General features: G+C 33.0%; 6 protein-coding genes across 10 annotated transcripts; 1 reads left to right on the top strand and 5 right to left on the bottom strand.

Moving 5' to 3' along the window:
• Window positions 1-154: 154 nt before the first annotated feature.
• Por (Protein-serine O-palmitoleoyltransferase por) lies at window positions 155-2700 on the top strand. Of its 2 annotated transcripts, none has more exons than XM_071715893.1 (7): window positions 155-314; window positions 526-821; window positions 935-979; window positions 1229-1428; window positions 1551-1657; window positions 1744-1946; window positions 2087-2700. In XM_071715893.1, the coding sequence occupies exons 2-7, from the start codon at window positions 596-598 to the stop codon at window positions 2527-2529; spliced, it is 1224 nt and encodes a 407-aa protein (XP_071571994.1). In that variant the 5' UTR covers window positions 155-314; window positions 526-595; the 3' UTR covers window positions 2530-2700. The 2 variants fall into 2 exon arrangements, with proteins under 2 accessions (XP_071571994.1, XP_071571993.1); XM_071715892.1 differs by having other exon boundaries at window positions 935-1127; window positions 1209-1428.
• Window positions 2701-2802: 102 nt separating this feature from the next.
• Cdc14 (cell division cycle protein 14) lies at window positions 2803-10944 on the bottom strand. Of its 4 annotated transcripts, none has more exons than XM_071715890.1 (8): window positions 10346-10944; window positions 9645-9910; window positions 9222-9522; window positions 8522-8891; window positions 8068-8406; window positions 7870-7998; window positions 7318-7548; window positions 2803-6507 (listed from the first exon to the last, which is right to left on the bottom strand). In XM_071715890.1, exons 1-8 carry the CDS (start codon window positions 10392-10394, stop codon window positions 6426-6428), a joined length of 1767 nt encoding a protein of 588 aa, XP_071571991.1. In that variant the 5' UTR covers window positions 10395-10944; the 3' UTR covers window positions 2803-6425. The 4 variants fall into 4 exon arrangements, with proteins under 4 accessions (XP_071571991.1, XP_071571990.1, XP_071571989.1 ...); XM_071715889.1 differs by having other exon boundaries at window positions 2803-6567; window positions 7318-7599; window positions 10346-10943; XM_071715888.1 differs by having other exon boundaries at window positions 7318-7599; window positions 10346-10943.
• Window positions 10945-11215: 271 nt separating this feature from the next.
• On the bottom strand, window positions 11216-13451 carry LOC139778105 (uncharacterized). The gene is made up of 5 exons (XM_071715895.1): window positions 13038-13451; window positions 12712-12907; window positions 12278-12520; window positions 11922-12177; window positions 11216-11562 (listed from the first exon to the last, which is right to left on the bottom strand). Exons 1-5 carry the CDS (start codon window positions 13195-13197, stop codon window positions 11503-11505), a joined length of 915 nt encoding a protein of 304 aa, XP_071571996.1. The 5' UTR covers window positions 13198-13451; the 3' UTR covers window positions 11216-11502.
• Window positions 13452-13456: 5 nt separating this feature from the next.
• LOC139778103 (uncharacterized) lies at window positions 13457-16411 on the bottom strand. Its single transcript, XM_071715894.1, has 7 exons — window positions 16284-16411; window positions 15987-16206; window positions 15712-15871; window positions 15279-15518; window positions 14963-15178; window positions 14667-14862; window positions 13457-14299 (listed from the first exon to the last, which is right to left on the bottom strand). Exons 2-7 carry the CDS (start codon window positions 16147-16149, stop codon window positions 14246-14248), a joined length of 1029 nt encoding a protein of 342 aa, XP_071571995.1. The 5' UTR covers window positions 16150-16206; window positions 16284-16411; the 3' UTR covers window positions 13457-14245.
• Window positions 16412-18314: 1903 nt separating this feature from the next.
• On the bottom strand, window positions 18315-21213 carry LOC139778078 (uncharacterized). Its single transcript, XM_071715842.1, has 7 exons — window positions 20715-21213; window positions 20421-20637; window positions 20146-20305; window positions 19716-19955; window positions 19400-19615; window positions 19104-19299; window positions 18315-18731 (listed from the first exon to the last, which is right to left on the bottom strand). The coding sequence occupies exons 2-7, from the start codon at window positions 20578-20580 to the stop codon at window positions 18678-18680; spliced, it is 1026 nt and encodes a 341-aa protein (XP_071571943.1). The 5' UTR covers window positions 20581-20637; window positions 20715-21213; the 3' UTR covers window positions 18315-18677.
• Window positions 21214-21339: 126 nt separating this feature from the next.
• LOC139778083 (uncharacterized) lies at window positions 21340-23668 on the bottom strand. The gene is made up of 6 exons (XM_071715846.1): window positions 23410-23668; window positions 23119-23332; window positions 22832-22991; window positions 22366-22608; window positions 22040-22268; window positions 21340-21690 (listed from the first exon to the last, which is right to left on the bottom strand). Exons 2-6 carry the CDS (start codon window positions 23273-23275, stop codon window positions 21637-21639), a joined length of 843 nt encoding a protein of 280 aa, XP_071571947.1. The 5' UTR covers window positions 23276-23332; window positions 23410-23668; the 3' UTR covers window positions 21340-21636.
• Between the last annotated feature and the right edge of the window lie 84 nt (window positions 23669-23752).

Raw genomic sequence — 23752 nt, 5'->3', positions numbered from 1 at the left:
TTTTTTATTACCTACTTCAATCAATCAAGGACCTGACCTGACGACCTGACTTCCATGCGGTTCAGGATAATCGATAATTATGGTGTTCTGCTATTATTCTCGAGGCCCTCATTAATTAAGATTTTTCTCATCAGCGCTATATTGGCAGTCCTCGATACTACCTCGCCGGTAACCTCGTCGGTATTTATGTACAATCGAGCGACGCTCGGCAGGGCATGTGTTTTGAATAAACAGCGGTTTTTTAAGGTTCAAGGAAATTATTACTTGTTGTAATAATTCATTACGTCGTATATGTACGAAAGTATTGTGAGGAGGTATAACGATGTCCATTCATATCCTTAAATTCTTTTTATTTATACTTAGACGACACGATTACGTTTTCTATTTCAAACATGCAGACATGTTTACATTATTGTTTTTTAATTCAAAATTAATTTATCTCTCATCCATGGATTCTCTCTTTCCTCCGTAAAATTTTGCAGATTTAACGTATATTCTTTTCTCGGTGGGGAAAAAAAAAAACAGGCCGAACACAGAGCACAAGTAGTCTCGCAGCGTGCTATGCTGATCAGTTATTTCTATTCTTGCTGCTGCGATGGAAGATGCAGGCGCCACAGTTTTCTACGACGACGAGGACGACTGTCTGGACTACGATTGCTTGCACAACAGTGTCGAATACGATTACGATTATGCTGACTCGGAGAAGGAAACTCTACGTGAATTGTACCAGTATTGTCTCGGTCCTAGTCTCCATGATACAGGACATTACATATTGCCTTTGTTGGGCAGCACAATCTTATTTAGACTGTTTGTTCACACCGGTAAGATCCTTTTTATTTGTTATATTTATATTTAAGATGTTAATATGAATTGTATTTCTCCTTTCTACCGGATTGTTCCTGTAGCAAATAATCTGTGTTGTCTTACATTCCAGAATACATATCGCACAAAGTGTTTCATATACTGTCAGTCATTATAGGTTTGTATATTATCCAACATTACGTGCAGGAGTCCTTAATAGTATTGATAGTATTCGTTCTATTTTCCTACGGTGTTTTACACGTGCCAAGAAGGTGGCACGGAGGCGCAGGGATCTTTTTACCATCCCTTTTGATAATTGCATATTGGTATGTTTCATACATGATATTGTAGACCAATTTGTGTTTGTACTTTAGCAGATAAGGAATACTTGAATTTATTTTTCACAGTGAATTTTCGATGGAGCCAGTGATATGGCATAAGATACGCAGTGTGATTATGACCATGGTAATGAAAGCGATTAGCATTGCCATTGATACCAGCGATTCGAACAACTTGCCAGACGTTTACAGCTTCATGGGTTACATGTTCTGCGGTGTGACTTGTTTATTCGGACCGTGGGTGTCGTTTAAAGATTACCTGTCGTTGCGTTGCTCCAACAACCATAAGGTATTTCGTAAATAAGCATATCTCATATCTATTAGTATATAAAAATATGTCTACTAATAAGAAACAAGTCTTTTTAAAATAATTTCTAAGTCGAAAGTAGCGATTTAATAATAAAATTGCAGATAAAATGGTGGATAATATGCAGTATGGGATTTGCCTTCCTTTCCTTCGTTTTTCTGAGCATTTCAAATTGTTGGACGCAATGGATATTTGTAGATAACTCTTGGAAGTTAGTATGTAGAATTTAAAAGAGTTTCTGATGTGAATATTTGATCATTTTTATTTTATATGAAAAAAATGGTCTTCACATTTCAGGTGGTTAATGGCATACAGAGACGCATTGTCCTTCAGAACATCCCACTACTTCGTTTCGTACTTAGCTTCGGCACTGTTAGTTTTGGGAGGATTTCCTCTTTCGTCATCGACGATAGTTAAGCCCTTGTATATCGAGTTTCCACGCTCGCTTGTTCAGGTTGTCATTTATTGGAACATTCCGATGCACTACTGGTTAAAAACATGTAAGTACGAAAGTAATTAAATTAAGTATAAAATCTTAATTCAAAAGAGAATTTTTATAATGACGAAAAATCCTGCGATGAAAGAACATTGAAGGATAGAAATGGAATTTAAACCAATTTCTGTGTTTTATTTTTCGCAGATATCTTCCGTCCTAGTATCAAAAACTTGGGAAAGTTCGGCGCAGTGACCGTCACGTATCTGACAAGCTCTCTTTTGCACGGATTGAACTTTCAATTGGCGTCGGTGTTACTTAGTCTAGGATTTTATACTTATGTGGAATTTCAGCTCAGGACGATACTCGCCGACACCTTCGACGCTTGCATCGCGTCCAAACAGTGCTCCAAACAAAAATGCGCGCACAAATACAACTCTTATAACTGTTGGTGGGTGTTTGTGACAAACTTGATGTTTTCGGGATTGGCCATGTTCCATTTAGCTTACTTAGGTCTCATGTTTGATACATCGGATCTACAAGAAACCGGATATAGTTATAGCCACACCATCAACAAGTGGGCTGAACTTGGATTTGCTAGTCACTGGGTAGCATTAGCTACGTTTTGCATCTATATTTTAATAAAGTAACGAATTATTTTTTTAAGTTTTAAAGTAATGTATTATTTTTTTAAGTTTTAAAGTAACGTATTATTTTTTTAAGTTTTAAAGTACCGTATTATTTTTTCAAGTTTTTTTTTTATTTTTCCGAAGACTATTCAATTACTTTTTTTTTATGAAAATAAAGTGGTCTATAAATCAGCAGCAGCTCTTTTCATAAACCGCATTCCCTGCACTATTAAAGGAGCGTGAATAACATTAATATATAATTTCGTGTTATCTCTGGTATTCAAAAAAGATAAATAAAATACATATTCTTTATTGAGTATATAACACAATATAAAGTTCACTGTGTAATCTATACATACTTTATAATTTTTTATATACGTAGCACATTTAGTAGTTCGTAATTATAAAAAAAGTTTACAAAGAGTAAGTATACAATGTTAAATAATACTCTCTTTCGATATCTCGCATCCTAATCTAATGTTACAATAAGTGTCACTTTTGTAATGAATAGAGACATCTTTGCATTTTTAAGTTATCTTTTTCCCCTTACTAATCCATTGTGAATAGTAATGTTGCATTTGTAATGTTACTATGCAACACAGTGATCATTATAAATCGGCTACTGTATAATTCTATAATTTTTATGTACACTTTCAGATTTATTTTGATGACAATGATTGTATTCTTGAAGAAATAATGGTCTCGTTACAACGTAACATTACAATTGAACGTTACACAATGAAGAAATGCTATACATAATTCACAATTCTTAATAGACATCCAAATTTCGCAGATTTGCCATAATTTTATAAATTTACACGGTGTGCATTTATTCGAAAATAAATAATTGCTCTCTACAAATTTTTTTGCAACCTAATGGCGAATAGACTTTATTCTTCTAAACATCACATTTTAATAACAATGTATTCTTAAACACTATAATTAGCAAAAAGTTATGACTTCTATATTCATTGTATAAATGAATACACAGCTAATGTATGTATAATCTACTGTATAAGCTACATACATATGTGTAAAAGCATTTGTATGTGTGTATTCTAGTCAAGAGCCCTACACTAAAAACTACTATTGACATGTCTATAATTTTTAATTCTACATATCAACTTCATAAAAAATAATAAATCTTATTGTAATTATCTTAGATATAGCGTGACAACGTCTATAAACAACAATTATAGTTACTCTTACGACTGCCGTCTATATTATCTATTGATATTCAAAATTGACAAATTCTTTTTTGTTGCCTAGGACAGATTTTGGCGGTATAACATAAAATTTTGTTATATCTTGAAACATATTTTTTCTCTTTTTAACTTTTAAACTGACACGAAAAGAATTTTATTTTTGATTACCTAAGGTAGTTAGAAATACAAAATTAGAAAGAAATATTACATTAAAAAATTAATACTTTTAATTAGTTTTGTTGCAAACAGAGAAAGCTAAAAAGCAAAGTTTAAGCTGTGGGATTTAAGAGATCTTCTATTGTTTATTAAGTTTTAATAAATTATTGCGAACATCTCTGTACACATTCAATGATATATGATCCATTAAAGCAATATATTTATATGCAGATATACAGTATGTGAAAAACAGAAGTATTTGTATTGTAACATGATTATAAGACAAGTTATAATTGTTAAATAAATTTTATTTTAATATATAACATAATCAAGTGGTTCGGTAGTGTCACGCGCCAAGTGTACGCGTAGCAAGACACAGACTGTATATCTATACGCGAACCGTCGAGTATAGAGATATATAAATCACATCAAGGTACGATATATAAAAGATATATAAAAATAAAATTCTAAATTTTGCAATCTAATTAATTGTCATAACAATTTGTATTAATTGTAATCGGATGTCTCTATGTCAAACTCTATGCCAAATATTATTCTACCATAAACTTCCGTTGCTTAAGTTTTAATTTTTCATGTAATTCTTTATATCTTGCCGTGTACACCTTGATGTGATTTTCATTAAAATAAAATTATTCAGCAATTATAAACATAGTTTTATTATAAATCTTTTCACTGTATGTAAAAACTTTTGTTCTTTCTACTATAAATGAAAATACTGCGCTGCAAAAGTGGAGCTTTCTCAAACGTTTACACGTTTTGTTACATGATCGCAGAGTGCAATTCTCGAGACTGTTAAAGTAACTTAATATATAAAGAAAAGCTTAGGTACTCGTAAGAGTAACAGCTTAATTTTAATCTTGTACTTAAAGGTATTCCAAATATTTCATAATCAACTTATACTGTTATATACAATTTACAGAGTGCTCTACATCAAGACATCCAATATCACGTCATCTTATCTTCAGGCCAATTTGAATCATATGATGAAACGTCATCGAGGATATTAATTATTTGATTTCTTTAATGTAAAATGTTATTAAAATTTTCTTTTCTTTTCTTTTCAGTGCACAAAAATTCTCAGTATATATAATAATTATAATTTGTATTATTATAGTTTCATCACATTTTTGATATGTTTTTCGCTGAAGCAATTGCGTGAAAATGTCTATTTAAATTACGTAATTAAATTGTATTCACGATATGTTTACAAAAAGACCTGAAGATAAATAATATATTTCTTACATATTAAAATTCTGTCTTTAATAAAATGTTGCTAAAATTATCGTTATCAATGTATACAAAAAAGAGAAAAAAATAATACGAAGTCGCATAGCGTATTTCTAAAATCTACATTTAATTGGTTTCGATTAAAAATAAAAGATGTATATATAAATTACCAGGTTTTTCAACAGATCTATAATTTAATGAATATACTTAGCGGGAAATATACTAAATAACATCGCGCTGGCAAAATAAGTTGCATCAATCGTATATAAACTGCACATATAATATATACATTGGTACTGCAACACTTTATCTAATGCGTTTGTCCAAATTCAAAGCAACAAAAGTAAAATTTCAACAAGTGCCATAATTACAGTGTTTCGAGCTCTTTAACATTTGCTTTAAACCGACCGAGTTACAGCACAATGCTTTTCTAACATACTACATTATCTATGTCACGATAATGCTAAACAAATTTTATTTCTTGTCAACTATCCAATTTCGGTCCGCAATAATTTTTTCATAACAATAAAAATCTGTATATATAATATAGGTGTATATAAAAACTTCTATATTTTAATACAACGAAAGGTGTAATAAATTTTAATTTTGAGGCCATAGGCGAGGAATTTATCATTACACTCCTTCCTTGATCATGCAATAAAGTTGATCCTTTTAGATTTTTAACAGTAACAAGAACTGTACATTAATTATAGTTATAACGGAAGAGGGAAATAATACATCTTATCTCATGAAAATAATCATTAAATGTTTCTATAGCTTTTAACATTTTCATAAAGTTAAATAAAACAAAGGAGTGTACTTTTATAAATTGCGTTATCGTAAAATATATGCTCAACTAAGTTCCAAAAAGAACACGTGAGCATTAAATTAACATTTTGGCAACAATGATTGAAAAAATTATTGAAAACAGAAATTATATGTATAGTCGAAGTGATTTTTGAAAATATATATCTACAAGTGTGCTTATTCTGACCAGCAGAAAGTTAGAGTGGAAAGATGATATTAACAGAAATCTGATTTCCCTTTATTTTCTTTTTTTTTTGCAGACATTCAACGCATCGCAATACTTTGATATATGGAAGAACAATTAAAAGCCGTGTAAGCTATATATTAAATATCACTGCAACAAATTCATATCCCATGATGCAGATATGGCAAAACCATATTAATCAATAATGCGGTGTTGATGATTTTGTCGAGATATAGTTTGATCTTCGTTGATTTGATATAAAAGCCTGGGCAAAACTTGCTCGAGTTGAAGGATTGAAGATCAGAGTGAGGTGCTTTTTACTGAATGATGGGGTTTAAGCGATGAGATCTTCGGCGCTGGTGAGATGCTCCAGTTACCTGACAGTCCTCCCCAACGCCACTGGGAATATCGGTTAGTCATCTGATAAATGCACTTTTATAACTTTTTGTTGTGCGCGCACTGCAAGTCACAGAAATAAATGGGGTCGGTTCGTTAGCCACCTCTGGTGCTACTTGTTTTATCGCATAAGCACTAAATGCAACATCATTACGAGGCCTGGACTATATATATATATATGTATATAATATAAACTTCAACTTATGTGACACGTCTCTGAACTGTTATTTGCCCAGGCCTATATAAGATTTGTTGTATGTAATACATGCTAACCAAAATAGAAACGAAACTTAAAAGAGTCATGCCGCATGCGATATGGATCAATTAATCGAAATCAATGACACAGAACAATTCTACAATTGTAATACACAATTTGGTGTTTTAAATAACTTCCCTCTTTGAAAATTAATAAAAGAGTAAAACAGTTTAAAGCTTATATACAAGAGATGAATACAGAATCTTTGTAAATTTATATAGAGAAATGTTATGAAGTATTTTTTGAAGATACTTGTAAGTGACTGTTAACAGATGTAAATCTATAAAGCCTCATAAATTTTATCTCTAATACTTATGGCGAAAAGTTATGAGAAATATAAAAGATGAAAATATAAGTGGACAAGTCGTGTATGGAAAATATTGCACGATAATAACGAAGCAAAGCAAAAAAATCAGAAGCAATCAGCGGGGCAGAGGAGAGAGAATATTGTAAAGTTTTTTTTTTTTTACTTATACATCAAACAAGCAAGGACGAAAGAACTGCACAATCGTAAATTGAGGTCCAAATTCGAGAAACAGAGACAGTTATTGACTTACTGCCTGAGCGAATAGCGAGTAACTCGGTCTGCCGACCTGAGGATCATATTCATGCGTTGTTGCGGTTGCGGTACTGAATGATTGGCAGACGAGTTTGTAGCGTGGGCCTGTGGAGCCATGCAGGAGGTACGTTTCGCCCTTCTCACTGGTTTTGATACGGTTAAAGATGTAACGGGATTGGTGGTAGTTGTATTGTTGTTGATGTTATGGCTCTGTGTTGCCGGTTTAGACCTAATACGGCAGGAAGATGGATCACAGCTACTGTTGACCAACCAACTGTTTCTACAATATCCAGTTAAGATAAAGAGACCCTATTTCTTTTGGATACACATGCAATATAACAATATAACTTGTTTTATATTGATCTTAGATATTAAAAGCATGTGTTAATAGGTGTATAAGCGCAGCTTAGAAGGAAATAAGAATGTAATTGGATAGTATCATGGAAGAGAGAGGAAGAAGAAAGACAGGATATGGAAAAATACTTCGAAGAAAAATAATAAACAAAGTAACATATAGGTAGATAAGTAGGTAAATAAATAATTGTTTAACCTTTTCACGACTGTCGTTGCGGTGGATCGTGATAATAGCCTTTTGGTGGGATCTCTTTCTTTATTTCCCACTAGAGTAGTAATAGCTCCTTTTTGACTTCTGGTTTGTAACAGGGATCCCAAATACGGGCTATAACATGATACGCATATTAATCCCAATCTCAAAAAGGCAAGAAGCTACAAATGAATGTACACTTACTGCGCAACGGTAGATGTCCCTGTGCTTGCATTAAGAGAAGTTTGAGTTGTCGATATCCCTCTTCTTCTGGCCTTGATTCTGCACAATTTATCACCCTGAGTCAGCGTGCTGTATCTCGTGGCGCTAGCCCCAGCCACTGGTCCAGGATCATCTAATTTTATTTCATCCACGCGATGCATTATCCCCGATACATTATCCTCCATCAAAGTCTTTACGTCCCCTTGGAAAGAAGCTGCTCTAGGTCTACCAGCTATCGAATATATCCCGTATTCGTGTACCGGATTTCCATTTTCAGGTTGCAACGGTTCTTTCAGCAGCGATCGGAGATATGCCTCCTTTCTGAAAGACACAGAGATTTGTCAGTATTTTTTTTTTATGAAAAATGTAACATTTTCAAGCGATTAGATACATCGTAATCAGAACATAAAAAACCGATACACGTATATGTACCTACCTCTCCAGCCATTGTTGCTGATGCCCAATTACAGAACCTGGCCTACATATCCTTATCCAGGCGATCGTTTCGTGAGCCGTCAAATGGTAATGTTTCATAATGTAGCAACCTATGAGAGAACCCGTTCTCCCGAGGCCTGCCTTACAATGCACGGCGACCGCGCCACTCGCGTTTTCCGCTATTTTGATAAACTGATGCATTATCGCATCCGTCGGCGTCGAGCCGTCCATAAAAAATAGATCTTTATGAATAAAACCGGCATCGGTGAAGCTCGACGCATCGTAGACCTTCTTATTAAGCCGTATAATGGTTGTTACGTTATTACGGCGGAAATACGTAAAATACCATTCTGGTCCGTGAAGTGGGTAACCTGTGAAAAAAGTACATAACACTTGATGCATTATCTAATATAATTATACAATGATAAGATGATTTAAGCGATGAAGATAAAAAATTAAATGCCCAGACAGATTTTTACTATGCATGTTCCTTAAATAAGTGTCCTTTTACTCTTCTCTCATCTATTGCCACACGTTTATCTTCAAATTTCGCTCATACTCGCACGTATTTCTTTGCTTTTGCGCTCGTAAACACTCATTCCATGGATTTGCTTGCTCACCAGATTCTCTGTCACTATTGCATTCTTTTTCATACACACAACCCTTTACACGTCACAAATACAAATTAAGAAGATACGCACCATCTTCCATTTTAGATCTCGCGTGTGGACCACAGAAAGCAATGAACTTCCCAGGAACTATCCAATTTAAATCGCCATTCTCAACTCTTTCAAAGTGTTCGTACTCTTTAACACAGAAATCTTCGAAATTAAAGAAACCAAGTCGATGGCACTTGTATATAGCACTTAGACAGTCCCTCAACGATATTTGATAGCAGGGTGGTCCAATGGAGGCATCGCGAAACATGATGAACGAGGGACTATTCGGACTTTTGGTCAAACACTCGTAAGCTTCTTGCGCTGTACGCTTGCAATATAATATCTGAAAATACAAAATGGATTTTTATGAGTTAAAAAATAACACCTTTATTCATAAAATCTACACCTATATATGACTCATAAAATGACTGACAAAATTGTAAGAGAAAAAAAAATCTCTATTACCGCGTAACTTCCCATGAGAAATGCAGCATTGACTCTTTTCTCCGCGTCCAGCGTCGTATAATGCACGAGTTTCTTTTTGCTGAGCGCGATGCCCTTCAACTTCTTGTTAACCTTTTGGCAGTATCTGTACAGCACGGCCAGGTTTAAAGGGCCGAAGTCGGAGTAAAAATTTTCATATACCAGCTCGTTGTCAATACTGAAGTAGTGTGTGTTTGGAGTACTTTTTGGTTTCACTGCTGTTCTGAATGTTACAAAGTACAATCGATCTGGAAGAAGAAACAAATTTATTCCTCATTCTGTAGAAAAACTTTCTCTTTCATACAAAACTTTACACTTTCCCCTTTTTTCGGCAAATTTTATACTGCATTAAAAAATGATTTTAAAACTTTCAGATGTAGATATTACAACTCTGATTACAAGACCGCAACAGACAGTATTGAATATTGTTTTCAAGGGAAACATCCAAGGTACCTCAACATCTTGAAACTTGAAAGTATTAGAAATTCGCACGTCATTTATTTCAATTGAAAGAGCGTTTTTCCCGTCGGAGACCTCGCAGATGCCCCGATTGTAACGGGACGAAAATGTTACAAGACATCCCTCAACGAAACGTTACAACCGGGTTGGCGGGGGAGAGGGGAGGGGCGACGCGTTTCTCCCCGCGGTCATCGAAAATAGATTCCGCACCAAAAACGGATTACCTTTTATGAATTCGGCCGCGCACACCAAAACCTCGTTCGCGTCCTCCATCGTGCTCCAGTTGCGGGTGTACGGCGCAGTAGCAGATGCCGATCAGGTGGATCTGTCATCAGCGCGACGTTAATGCAAATAGGAGCGTTCAATTAGCGGCGATATATAGCGCGGGCGCGCAGTAAACACGCGGGGCGACGTCGTAGTGTGGGCGGGTAACTAGGCGAAGTCCGCCCGCGGCGGATGCTAATCGGCGCGGCCGAGGCCTGCCTACGCGCGCAAAAATCCGAGCCGAGCCGCGGGTTACGTCAGGCGTGCGTCGCCGCCGTCGTCGTTTCTCGTCGTCATCGTCGTCCGGTTTGGCCGCTCGGCGCGGCGGAACTCCCGTCACCCGTCAGTCCCGTGAGTCCCGTCCCGTTCCGGCGTCCTGTAACTACCCGCGGTCGTACGTCAAAGCGCGGTTGCCTACGTCACCGGAGAAACAGGGTGGGACGTTCCTCGCCTCTCGTCTCGTGTACTCACGTACGTACTTCGCCGCGAGACCGTTACGGAATTCAAACTCGAGGGGGAGCGGAACCGGATTCGGCGATGGCCGATGATTGGTATCGCTAGTATCGCGAGTCTCGTCTGCTTCTCTCCGCTACTCCGCTTTCTCCGCCGCCGCCGCCGCCGCCGTCGGCGCCGTCGCCGTCGCCGGCGGCTCTGCGGCGAGGGGACGATTCGCTTTCGTATTTTATTTCAGATTTGTGTCAATTTTAAGATAGACAATGTAATCAATGTAAATTATTATAACGTGAATGATATTGATTGATCACTTTAAACTGTATTTTTGCATTATTCCTATGAAAATAAAAAGTAGTTTTAAACTAAATTTAGATTAATTGCATTTTAATTTTGATATATTTATTAACTGTACATAGTAACATTAGCGACACATAAAAAAATGCATGTTATTAATATAGAAATTGTTATTTATGCTGATCTCTATACGAGCAGTATATTGTCTAGCTCACAGTTGCAACGCACAATATGCATTGTTTATTTTCTTTGGCGGCCGAAGAACACCGAATAAAACAGCTAATCAAATTTTTGTCCAGAATGTAGCGCCATGACCATAAGTGCAGCATTAGTTCCGTCATATTTAAAATCGTCTTTAAGTTACAAAATGTTATAGTAATGAAACAGCCCTTGCAATTTCTTCAGATGAGAGATTTGGTATACAAGAAATCTGAAATATAAGATTGGACTATGAATACAGTTCTAAGTTGTAGAGACGTGTAATTTACAATACAAAAAAAAGTATAGGAGTTATATTATATTAAAACAATTTTAAATAAAGGAACATATTCTTCCAAAACATGACTATTTTATTTTACACATATTTTCTTTATTCTTAACTTCTAAATGATTTTTCCTTTTTAACTCAGTTTTGCAGTGTTGATAAACGATTTTTTTTTACATTTCTTAAATAGCTATAAGCTTCTAAACTTAATGATCGTAACAAAATGACATAATATCTTCAAATGACTATTTTACACGATTCTTTGTTGGCGACATTAATATTGTAATCTGGTTAGGTGTAAATACCTTACGTAGAGCAGCGATGGCTATTGTTTTCGCTTCTTTATGTTTATTTTTCATCGTCAAGTTTTTAATTTCTGCTTGCAACTGTGAAACTTGTGTACTTAAATCTTGAATCCTTTCTTCAAGATTTTTATTTTTGTCTAAAAGTTTTCGATTCCTTTCTACAAGATTTTGATTTTCGTCTAAAAGTTTTAGGTTCAGTTGCTGTGAAATTCTTAATTGCATTAAATTATCGTCAATCCGGTCAATCCCTTGCTTTCTGTAAAATACTTTTTATAATAATATATACTAACAACATAAATATGATTGTGATTGGAATCTATTAAATAATAATTTTAAAGAAACATTTAGCTACATACACCTGCTGTTTTATCGCTTTACTTTGCTTTTCCATATTTTGTGTAGCTACTTTATCTATATTTTTTGTAACTTTCTCTTTCGTATCTTGTAATGTATCTCTTTCCATGTTCTTTACATCTTCTTCCATATTTTGTGCAACATCTGTTTCCATTTTTGTTACAGTTTCTTCTTGCGATAAACGCTGTTTTTGTTGTGCATAGTGTACAAATTCTGTGCATGTAGGTACAATAGATGACTTTTTTCTGAAAGAATATTGTAAAGTATTAGTTTTATTTGTACATTTGTATATATATTTTACATGGTTTTTTGCAAAATAATAGAGAACTTTTCTTCAATTTGACCTAATTTACCTGTACACGAGTGATCTGTAACTTAAATTCAGACACAGTATAATATATACAGCTATATGCATAACAATCTAGAAAATACTTACGGTACTTTAATTTTGTTGTTATCTTTCTTGCTCTGCGACGTTCGACGTACTGGTTTCTTTTCTAGATTTAAGAATTTTGTTGGAATAGATCCCTTTGTTAATCTTAAAATTTCTTTGACTGGTTGATTTTTTAATTTTGGTTTTGTCTTCACAAGCTCGAAACAATTTTCCTTAAAATGGATACTGCATATTCTTGCTATAAATATATTACATCATGATTGTGATGTATGTAAACCGAGATGTAAACACATGTAAGTAACAATGACATTGGGTTGAGTTGGAAGTTAAAACACTAATGATGCATCATTTTCTGAATTTTAACTTACCCACATCAACATTTCTATCACTTTCTTTAATTTGGCAGGCATTAAGCCATTGCTGACGAATAGCTATTTCTCTTGGAAACGTAAAAAATTTAGTGCCTTTCGACGCAGTATAACCCGCCGTAGTACAACTCTTGCAATTTTTAATACAGCACGATGGCATGGCTTTTCTTCGCGAACAAAATGCAATATGTAATATCTAATAAAAATCTAATAAACTTGATATATTTGGCATAAGTTTATTTGTTTTATAATGTTTTACGATCGCGAGAGATATTCTTTCGAACCTGTTACGACAAGCTAATAAACACGTGCAACGGCTAATACAAACTGACACAAACTGTCCTGTCACATTATGTGAGGAGCCACATGTTGCTTCTTGTATCTTGGACAAATTTCTGATTGGTCAAAGGAAAAGACGACTGCATATTTTTGAAAATGCTACAACAGTTTTTCTCTCCAACGTGAAAAGAAAAAGATAAAAGGCGGACCGTGCAAGAAATTCAGCTAAAAAGGCCTCAGGGTACGAACGGTCTTGTAAAAGAGACTTTCAAATGCCTATAATTCAGAAACTAATCTGACTAATCATAAAAGTTAACGAAATTTGAGACTTATTTTATCAGAGATACAAGAACTATGACCATGTCGCAAATTCAAATTAAATCTCGCGTGTTTCTTTATCGCACAGCGCATTTCTATTCCGCTTTCTCCGCCTCCGCCACCGCCGCCGCCGGCGGCTCTGCGGCGAGGGGACGATTCACTTTCGTATTTTATTTCAGATTTGTGTCAATTTCAAGATAGACAATGTAATCAATGTAAATTATTATAAATTGAATGATATTGATTGATCACTTTAAACTGTATTTTTGCATTATTCCTACAAAAATAAAAAGTAGTTTTAAACTAAATTTAGATTAATTGCATTTTAATATTGATATATTTATTAACTGTACATAAGTAACATTAGTGACACATAAAAAATGCATGTTATTAATATAGAAATTGTTATTTATGCTGATCTCTATACGACCAGTATATTGTCTAGCTTACAGTTGCAACACACAATATATATAAGTAATGTTTATTTTCTTTGGCGGCCGAAGAACACCGAATAATACAGCTAGTCAAATTTTTGTCCAGAATGTAGCGCCATGACCTTAAGTGCAGCATTAGTTCCGTCATATTTAAAATCGTCTTTAAGTTACAAGATGTTATAGTGATGAAACAGCCCTTGCAATGTCTTCAGATGAGAGCCTTTCTGTAGTCTGAAATATAAGATTGGACTATGAATACGGTTCTAAGTTGTAGAAACGTGTAATTTACAATACAAAAAATAGTATAGGAGTGATATTATATTAAAACAATTTTAAATAAAGGAACATATTCTTCAAAAACATTTTACACATATTTTCCTTATTGCTTAACTTATAAATGGTTTTTCCTTTTTAACCCAGTTCTGCAGTGTTGTTGCACACGGTAATGGAATTTTTTTTACATTTCTTAAATACCTATAAGTTTCTAAACTTAATAATCCTAACGAAATGGCTGACATAATATCTTCAAATGACCATTTCACATGACTCTTTGTCCGCGACATTAACATTGTAATCTGGTTAAGTGTAAATATCTTACGTCGATGGCTATTGTTCTCGCGTCTTTATATTTATTTTTCGTCATGTTTTTAATTTCTGCTTGCAACTGCTTAACTTGTGTACTTAAATCTCGATTTTTGTTTGAAAGTTTTCGGTTCAATTCCTTTAACTTTCTTAATTGCATTGATAACGTTTTGACATCAACATAATTTGTATTATCGTTAATCCCTTTCTTTCTGTAAAATACTTTTCATAACAATATATACTAACAACTTAAATATGATTGTGATTGGAATCTATTGAATAATAATTTTAAAGAAACATTTAGTTACATACATCTGTTGTTTTATCGCTTTACTTTGCTCTTCTATATTTCGTGTAGCTACTTTATCTATATTTTTCGTCATGTTTTTAATTTCTGCTTGCAACTGGTTAACTTGTGTACTTAAGTCTCGAATCCTTTTTTCAAGATTTTGATTTTTGTCTAAAAGTTTTAGGTTCCGTTGCTCTGACATTTTTAATTGCATTAAATTATCGTCAATTCCTTGCTTTCTGTAAAATACTTTTCATAACAATGTATACTAACAACTTAAATATGATTGTGATTGGAATCTATTAAATAATAATTGTAAAGAAACATTTAGCTACATACACCTGTTGTTTTATCGATTTACTTTGCTCTTCCATATTTTGTGTAGCTACTTTATCTATATTTTTTGTAACTTTCTCTTTCGTATCTTGTAAAATATCACTTTCCATATTCTTTACAGGTTCTTCCATATTTTGTGCAACATCTGTTTCCATTCTTGTTACAGTTTCTTCTTGCGATAAACGCTGTTTTTGTAGTGCATATTGTACAAATTCTGTGTAAGGTACAATAGATGACTTTTTTCTGAAAGAATATTGTAAAGTATTAGTTTTATTTGTACATTTGTATATATATTTTACATGGTTCTTTGCAAAATAATAGAGAACTTTCGTTCAATTTGACCTAATTTACATGTACACGAGTGACCTGACACTTAAATTTAGACACAGTATAATATATACAGCTATATACATATAACAATCTAGAAAATACTTACGTTACTTTAATTTTTTTGTTATCTTCCTTGCTCTGCGACATTCGACGTTTTCGTTTCTTTTCTAGATTTAAGAATTCTGTTGGAATAGATCCCTCTTTTAATCTTAAAATTTTAATTTCTTCGAAACAATTTTCCTCAAAATGGATACTGCATATTCTTGCTATTATAAACATGATTGCGATGTATGTAAACACATATGTAAGTAACAACGACATTGGGTTGAGTTGGAAGTTAAAACACTATAACTTACCATCATTTTCTTAGTGTTAACTTACCCGCATCAATTTTTATATCACTTTCTTTCCTTTGGCAGGCATTAAGCCATTGCTGACGAACAGCTATTTCTCTTGGAAACCTATGAAATTGAATGTTTTTCGACTCATTAAAATTCCAGTACGTACGATTCCGGCAATTTTTAATACAGCACGTTGATGGCATGGCTTCTTTGCGAACAAAATACAATATGTAATATCCACGGTAATATCTAATAAAAATCTAATAAATTTGATATATTTAGCATAAGTTTATTCGTTTTATAATGTTTTACGATCGCGAGAGATATTTTTTCGAACCTGTTACGACCAGCTAAGAAACACGTGCAACGGCTAATACAAACTGACACAAACTGTCCTGTCACATTATGCGAGGAGCCACATGTTGCTTCTTGTATCTTGGACAAATTTCTGATTGGTCAAAGGAAAAGACGACTGCGTATTTTTGAAAATGCTACACCAGTTCTTCTCTCCAACGTGAAAAGAAAAAGAGAAAAGGTGAACCGTGCAAGAATTCAGCTAAAAAGGCCTCAGGATACGAACAGTCTTGTAAAAGAGACTTTCAAATGCCTATAATTTAGAAACTAATCTGACAAATCATAAACAGTTAATGAAATTTGAAACTTATTTTATCAGAGATACAAGAACTACGACCATGTCGCAAATTCAAATTAAATCTCGCGGGTTTCTTTATCGCATAGCGCATTCCTATACTCCGCTTTCTCCGCCGCCGCCGCCGCCGGCGCACAGTGTGATATTTCGACAATCTAGGGGGACTTAAATCCTATTCCGAAAATAATGCGTCTTTTTAAACAATATATTGAGGAAAAATCTTTATAATGACATTTAACCCTCAAACACGGCATTTCCTAAGGCTACTCATTAGCATGGCACATGAGTTAGCGAAGTTAGCGTAATCCAGAGTTTTCTTGTGTTAGTATCTAATGCACCAATTTTTCTTTTTCTTTTATTTCAGTAGTAATTTTTGCAAAACTCTTGCAAAATATAAGCAAATGTAGCATCAAATCTTGCTGTTGATTGTCTATGTTCAGCCCAAATATCGAAAATGGTCTAGCGCAAAACTGTGAAAATTCATTCTATAATTGAGGAAAAATGTAAAAATCGCAAACGATCGCAATAAATTTTTAAATTTCTAGATACCTTATATAAGTCCTATTTTAATATAAATTTAATAAAATTTCTATATAATACCGTATAACATATTTAAAAATTAAAGGAATTTAAAAGTGAAAGAATTTTTATGTTATATGGTATTAGATGGGACTTTTATTTATATTAAAATAGGACTTATAAGGTATCTAGAAATTTGAAAATTTATTGCGATCGTTTGCAATTTTTATATTTCTCCTCAATTATGGAATGAGTTTTCACAATTTGCGCCAGACCATTTTCGACATTTGGGCTGAACATAAGCAATTTAATATTTGATGCTATATTTTATTTGCTTATATTCTGCAAGAGTTTGGTAACGTTTCGTTTCCGAATGATGCATCATCCGGATGTTCAACCCAAATGTCGAAAATGGTCTGGCGCAAAATGTGAACTCATTCTATAATTGAGAAGAAATATAAAAATCGCAAACGATCGCAATAAATTTTCAAATTTCTAGATACCTTATAAGTCTTATTTTAATATAAATTTAATAAATGTCCCATATAATACCATATAACATAAAAATTCTTTCAATTTTAAATTCCTTTAATTTTTAAGTTTGTTATACGGTATTATATAGGACTTTTATTAAATTTATATTAAAATATGACTTATATATAAGGTATCTAGAAATTAGAAAATTTATTGCGATCGTTTGCAATTTTTACATTTCTCCTCAATTATAGAATGAATTTTCACAGTTTTGCGCTAGACCATTTTCGATATTTGGGCTGAACATAGACAATCAACAGCAAGATTTGATGCTACATTTGCTTATATTTTGCAAGAGTTTTGCAAAAATTACTACTAAAATAAAAGAAAAAGAAAAATTGGTGCATTAGATACTAACACAAGAAAACTCTGGATTACGCTAACTTCGCTAACTCATGTGCCATGCTAATGAGTAGCCTAAGCAATGCCGTGTTTGAGGGTTAAATGTCATTATAAAGATTTTTCCTCAATATATTGTTTAAAAAGACGCATTATTTTCGGAATAGGAATTAAGTCCCCCTAGATTGTCGAAATATCACACTGTGCGGCGGCTCGAATTTGCGGCGAGGGGACGATTCGCTTTCGTATTTTATTTCAGATTTGTGTCAATTTCAAGATAGACAATGTAATCAATGTAAATTATTATAAATTGAATGATATTGATTGATCACTTTAAACTGTATTTTTGCATTCCTACAAAAATAAAAAGTAGTTTTAAACTAAATTTAGATTAATTGCATTTTAATTTTGATATATTTATTAACTGTACACAGTAACATTAGTAACACATAAAAAATGCATGATATTAATATAAAAATATTGTTATTTATGCTGATCTCTATACGAGCGGTATATTGTCTAGCTTACAGTTGCAACACAATAATATGCATAAGTAATGTTTATTTTCTTTGGCGGCCGAAGAACACCGAATAAAACAGCTAGTCAAATTTTTGTCCAGAATGTAGCGCCATGACCTTAAGTGCAGCATTAGTTCCGTCATATTTAAAATCGTCTTTAAGTTACAAGATGTTATAGTGATGAAACAGCCCTTGCAATGTCTTCAGATGAGAGCCTTTCTGTAGTCTGAAATATAAGATTGGACTATGAATACGGTTCTAAGTTGTAGAAACGTGTAATTTACAATACAAAAAATAGTATATGAATGATATTATATTAAAACAATTTTAAATAAAGGAACATGTTCTTCCAAAACATTTTATTTTACACATATTTTCCTTATTGCTTAACTTATAAATGGTTTTTCCTTTTTAACCCAGTTCTGCAGTGCTGTTGCACACGGTAATGGAATTTTTTTTACATTTCTTAAATACCTATAAGTTTCTAAACTTAATAATCTTAACGAAATGGCTGACATAATATCTTCAAATGACCATTTCACATGACTCTTTGTCCGCGACATTAACATTGTAATCTGGTTAAGTGTAAATATCTTACGTCGATGGCTATTGTTCTCGCTTCTTTATATTTATTTTTCGTCATGTTTTTAATTTCTGCTTGCAACTGCTTAACTTGTGTACTTAAATCTCGATTTTTGTTTGAAAGTTTTCGGTTCAATTCCTTTAACTTTCTTAATTGCATTGATAACGTTTTGACATCAACATAATTTGTATTATCGTTAATCCCTTTCTTTCTGTAAAATACTTTTCATAACAATATATACTAACAACTTAAATATGATTGTGATTGGAATCTATTGAATAATAATTTTAAAGAAACATTTAGTTACATACATCTGTTGTTTTATCGCTTTACTTTGCTCTTCTATATTTTGTGTAGCTACTTTATCTATATTTTTCGTCATGTTTTTAATTTCTGCTTGCAACTGGTTAACTTGTGTACTTAAATGTCGAATCCTTTTTTCAAGATTTTGATTTTTGTCTAAAAGTTTTAGGTTCCGTTGCTCTGACATTTTTAATTGCATTAAATTATCGTCAATTCCTTGCTTTCTGTAAAATACTTTTCATAACAATGTATACTAACAACTTAAATATGATTGTGATTGGAATCTATTAAATAATAATTGTAAAGAAACATTTAGCTACATACACCTGTTGTTTTATCGATTTACTTTGCTCTTCCATATTTTGTGTAGCTACTTTATCTATATTTTTTGTAACTTTCTCTTTCGTATCTTGTAAAATATCACTTTCCATATTCTTTACAGGTTCTTCCATATTTTGTGCAACATCTGTTTCCATTCTTGTTACAGTTTCTTCTTGCGATAAACGCTGTTTTTGTAGTGCATATTGTACAAATTCTGTGTAAGGTACAATAGATGACTTTTTTCTGAAAGAATATTGTAAAGTATTAGTTTTATTTGTACATTTGTATATATATTTTACATGGTTCTTTGCAAAATAATAGAGATTCGTTCAATTTGACCTAATTTACATGTACACGAGTGACCTGACACTTAAATTTAGACACAGTATAATATATACAGCTATATACATATAACAATCTAGAAAATACTTACGGTACTTTAATTTTTTTGTTATCTTCCTTGCTCTGCGACATTCGACGTTTTTGTTTCTTTTCTAGATTTAAGAATTCTGTTGGAATAGATCCCTCTTTTAATCTTAAAATTTTAATTTCTTCGAAACAATTTTCCTCAAAATGGATACTGCATATTCTTGCTATTATAAACATGATTGCGATGTATGTAAACACATATGTAAGTAACAACGATATTGGGTTGAGTTGGAAGTTAAAACACTATAACTTATCATCATTTTCTTAGTGTTAACTTACCCGCATCAATTTTTATATCACTTTCTTTCCTTTGGCAGGCATTAAGCCATTGCTGACGAACAGCTATTTCTCTTGGAAACCTATGAAATTGAATGTTTTTCGACTCATTAAAATTCCAGTACGTACGATTCCGGCAATTGTTAATACAGCACGTTGGCATGGCTTCTTCACGAACAAAATACAATATGTAATATCCACGGTAATATCTAATAAAAATCTAATAAATTTGATATATTTAGCATAAGTTTATTCGTTTTATAATGTTTTACGATCGCGAGAGATATTTTTTCGAACCTGTTACGACCAGCTAAGAAACACGTGCAACGGCTAACACAAACTGTCCTGTCACATTATGCGAGGAGCCACATGTTGCTTCTTGTATCTTGGACAAATTTCTGATTGGTCAAAGGAAAAGACGACTGCGTATTTTTGAAAATGCTACACCAGTTCTTCTCTCCAACGTGAAAAGAAAAAGAGAAAAGGTGAACCGTGCAAGAAATTCAGCTAAAAAGGCTTTAGGATACAAACAGTCTTGTAAAGGAGACTTTCAAATGCCTATAATTTAGAAACTAATCTGACAAATCATAAAAAGTTAATGAAATTTGAAACTTATTTTATCAGAGATACAAGAACTACGACCATGTCGCAAATTCAAATTAAATCTCGCGGGTTTCTTTATCGCACAGCGCATTCCTACTCCGCTTTCTCCGCCTCCGTCTCCGCCGCCGCCGCCGCCGGCGGCTCTGCGGCGAGGGGACGATTCGCTTTCGTATTTTATTTCAGATTTGTGTCAATTTCAAGATAGACAATGTAATCAATGTAAATTATTATAAATTGAATGATACTGATTGATCACTTTAAACTGTATTTTTGCATTCCTACAAAAATAAAAAGTAGTTTTAAACTAAATTTAGATTAATTGCATTTTAATTTTGATATATTTATTAACTGTACACAGTAACATTAGTAACACATAAAAAATGCATGATATTAATATAAAAATATTGTTATTTATGCTGATCTCTATACGAGCGGTATATTGTCTAGCTTACAGTTGCAACACAATAATATAATATAGTAATGTTTATTTTCTTTGGCAGCCGAAGAACACCGAATAAAACAGCTAGTCAAATTTTTGTCCAGAATGTAGCGCCATGACCTTAAGTGCAGCATTATAGTTCCGTCATATTTAAAATCGTCTTTAAGTTACAAGATGTTATAGTGATGAAACAGCCCTTGCAATGTCTTCAGATGAGAGCCTTTCTGTAGTCTGAAATATAAGATTGGACTATGAATACGGTTCTAAGTTGTAGAAACGTGTAATTTACAATACAAAAAATGGTATAGGAGTGATATTATATTAAAACAATTTTAAATAAAGGAACATATTCTTCCAAAACATTTTACACATATTTTCCTTATTGCTTAACTTATAAATGGTTTTTCCTTTTTAACCCAGTTCTGCAGTGTTGTTGCACGATTTTTTTTTACATTTCTTAAATAGCTATATGCTTCTAAACTTAATGATCGTAACGAGATGACTTAATATCTTCAAATGACTATTTTATACGATTCTTTGTCGGCGACATTAACATTGTAATCTGGTTAGGTGTAAATACCTTATGTAGAGCATCGATGACTATTGTTTTCGCTTCTTTATGTTTATTTTTCGTCATGTTCTTAATTTCTGCTTGCAACTGTGCAACTTGTGTACTTAAATCTCGATTCCTTTCTTTAAGATTTTTATTTTTGTTTAAAAGTTTTTGGTTCAGTTTCTCTGTCTTTCTTAATTGCTTTGATAACGTTTTGACATCAACATAATTTGTATTATCGTTAATCCCTTGCTTTCTGTAAAATATTTTTCATAACAATATAATACTAACAAAATATGATTGTGATTGGAATCTATTGAATAATAATTTTAAAGAAACATTTAGCTACATACACCTGTTGTTTTATCGCTTCACTTTGCTCTTCCATATTTTGTATAGCTACTGTATCTATATTTTTTGTAACTTTCTTTTTCGTATCTTGTAAAATATCACTTTCCATATTCTTTCCAGCTTCTTCCATATTTTGTGCAACATCTGTTTCCATTCTTGTTACAGTTTCTTCTTGCGATAAACGCTGTTTTTGTTGTGCATATTGTACAAATTTTGTGTATGTAGGTACAATAGATGACTTTTCTCTGAAAGAATATTGTAAAGTATTAGTTTCATTTGTGTGTGTGTGTGTGTGTGTGTGTGTGTGTGTATACATTTGTATATATATTTTACATGGTTCTTTGCAAAATAATAGAGAACTTTCGTTCAGTTTGACCTAATTTACCTGTACACGAGTGACCTGACACTTAAATTCAGACACAGTATAATATATACAGCTATATACATAACAATCTAGAAAATACTTACGGTACTTTAATTTTTTTGTTATCTTTCTTGTTCTGCAACATTGGACGTTTTCGTTTCTTTTTTAGATTTAAGAATTTTGTTGGAATAGATCCCTCTTTTAATCTTACAATTTCTTTGACAATCTTACAATTTTTCTCAAAATGGATACTGCATATTCTTGCTATAAATATAATGTTAAATCATGCATGATTGCGATGTATGTAAACACATATGTAAGTAACAATGACATTGGGTTGAATTGGAAGTTAAAACACTAACTTACCATCATTTTCTTAATGTTAACTTACCTTCATCAACTTTTATATCACTTTCTTTCCTTTGGCAGGCATTAAGCCATTGCTGACGAACAGCTATTTCTCTTGGAAACCTATGAAATTGAATGTTTTTCGACACAGCATAATACCAATTACGATTCTCACAATTTTCAATACAGCACCCTGGCATGGCTTCTTCGCGAACAAAATACAATATGTAATATCCACGGTAATATCTAATAAAAATCTATTAAATTTGATATATTTGGCATAAGTTTATTTGTTTTATAATGTTTTACGATCGCGAGAGATATTCTTTCGAACCTGTTACGACCAGCTAATAAACACGTGCAACGGCTAATACAAACTGACACAAACTGTCCTGTCACATTATGCGAGGAGCCACATGTTGCTTCTTGTATTTTGGACAAATTTCTGATTGGTCAAAGGAAAAGACGACTGCGTATTTTTGAAAATGCTACACCAGTTTTTCTCTCCAACGTGAAAAGAAAAAGAGAAAAGGTGAACCGTGCAAGAAATTCAGCTAAAAGGGCCTCAGGATACAAACGGTCTTGTAAAAGAGACTTTCAAATGCCTATAATTCAGAAACTAATCTGACTAATCATAAACAGTTAATAAAATTTGAAACTTATTTTATCAGATATAC

The sequence above is a fragment of the Temnothorax nylanderi genome, unplaced genomic scaffold, assembly GCF_030848795.1.
Source record: "Temnothorax nylanderi isolate EJ_2023f unplaced genomic scaffold, tnyl_v1.0 TNYL_tig0172_pilon, whole genome shotgun sequence".
NCBI classification, from domain to species: domain Eukaryota; kingdom Metazoa; phylum Arthropoda; class Insecta; order Hymenoptera; family Formicidae; genus Temnothorax; species Temnothorax nylanderi.
This window is presented reverse-complemented; position numbering and strand designations above follow the sequence as displayed.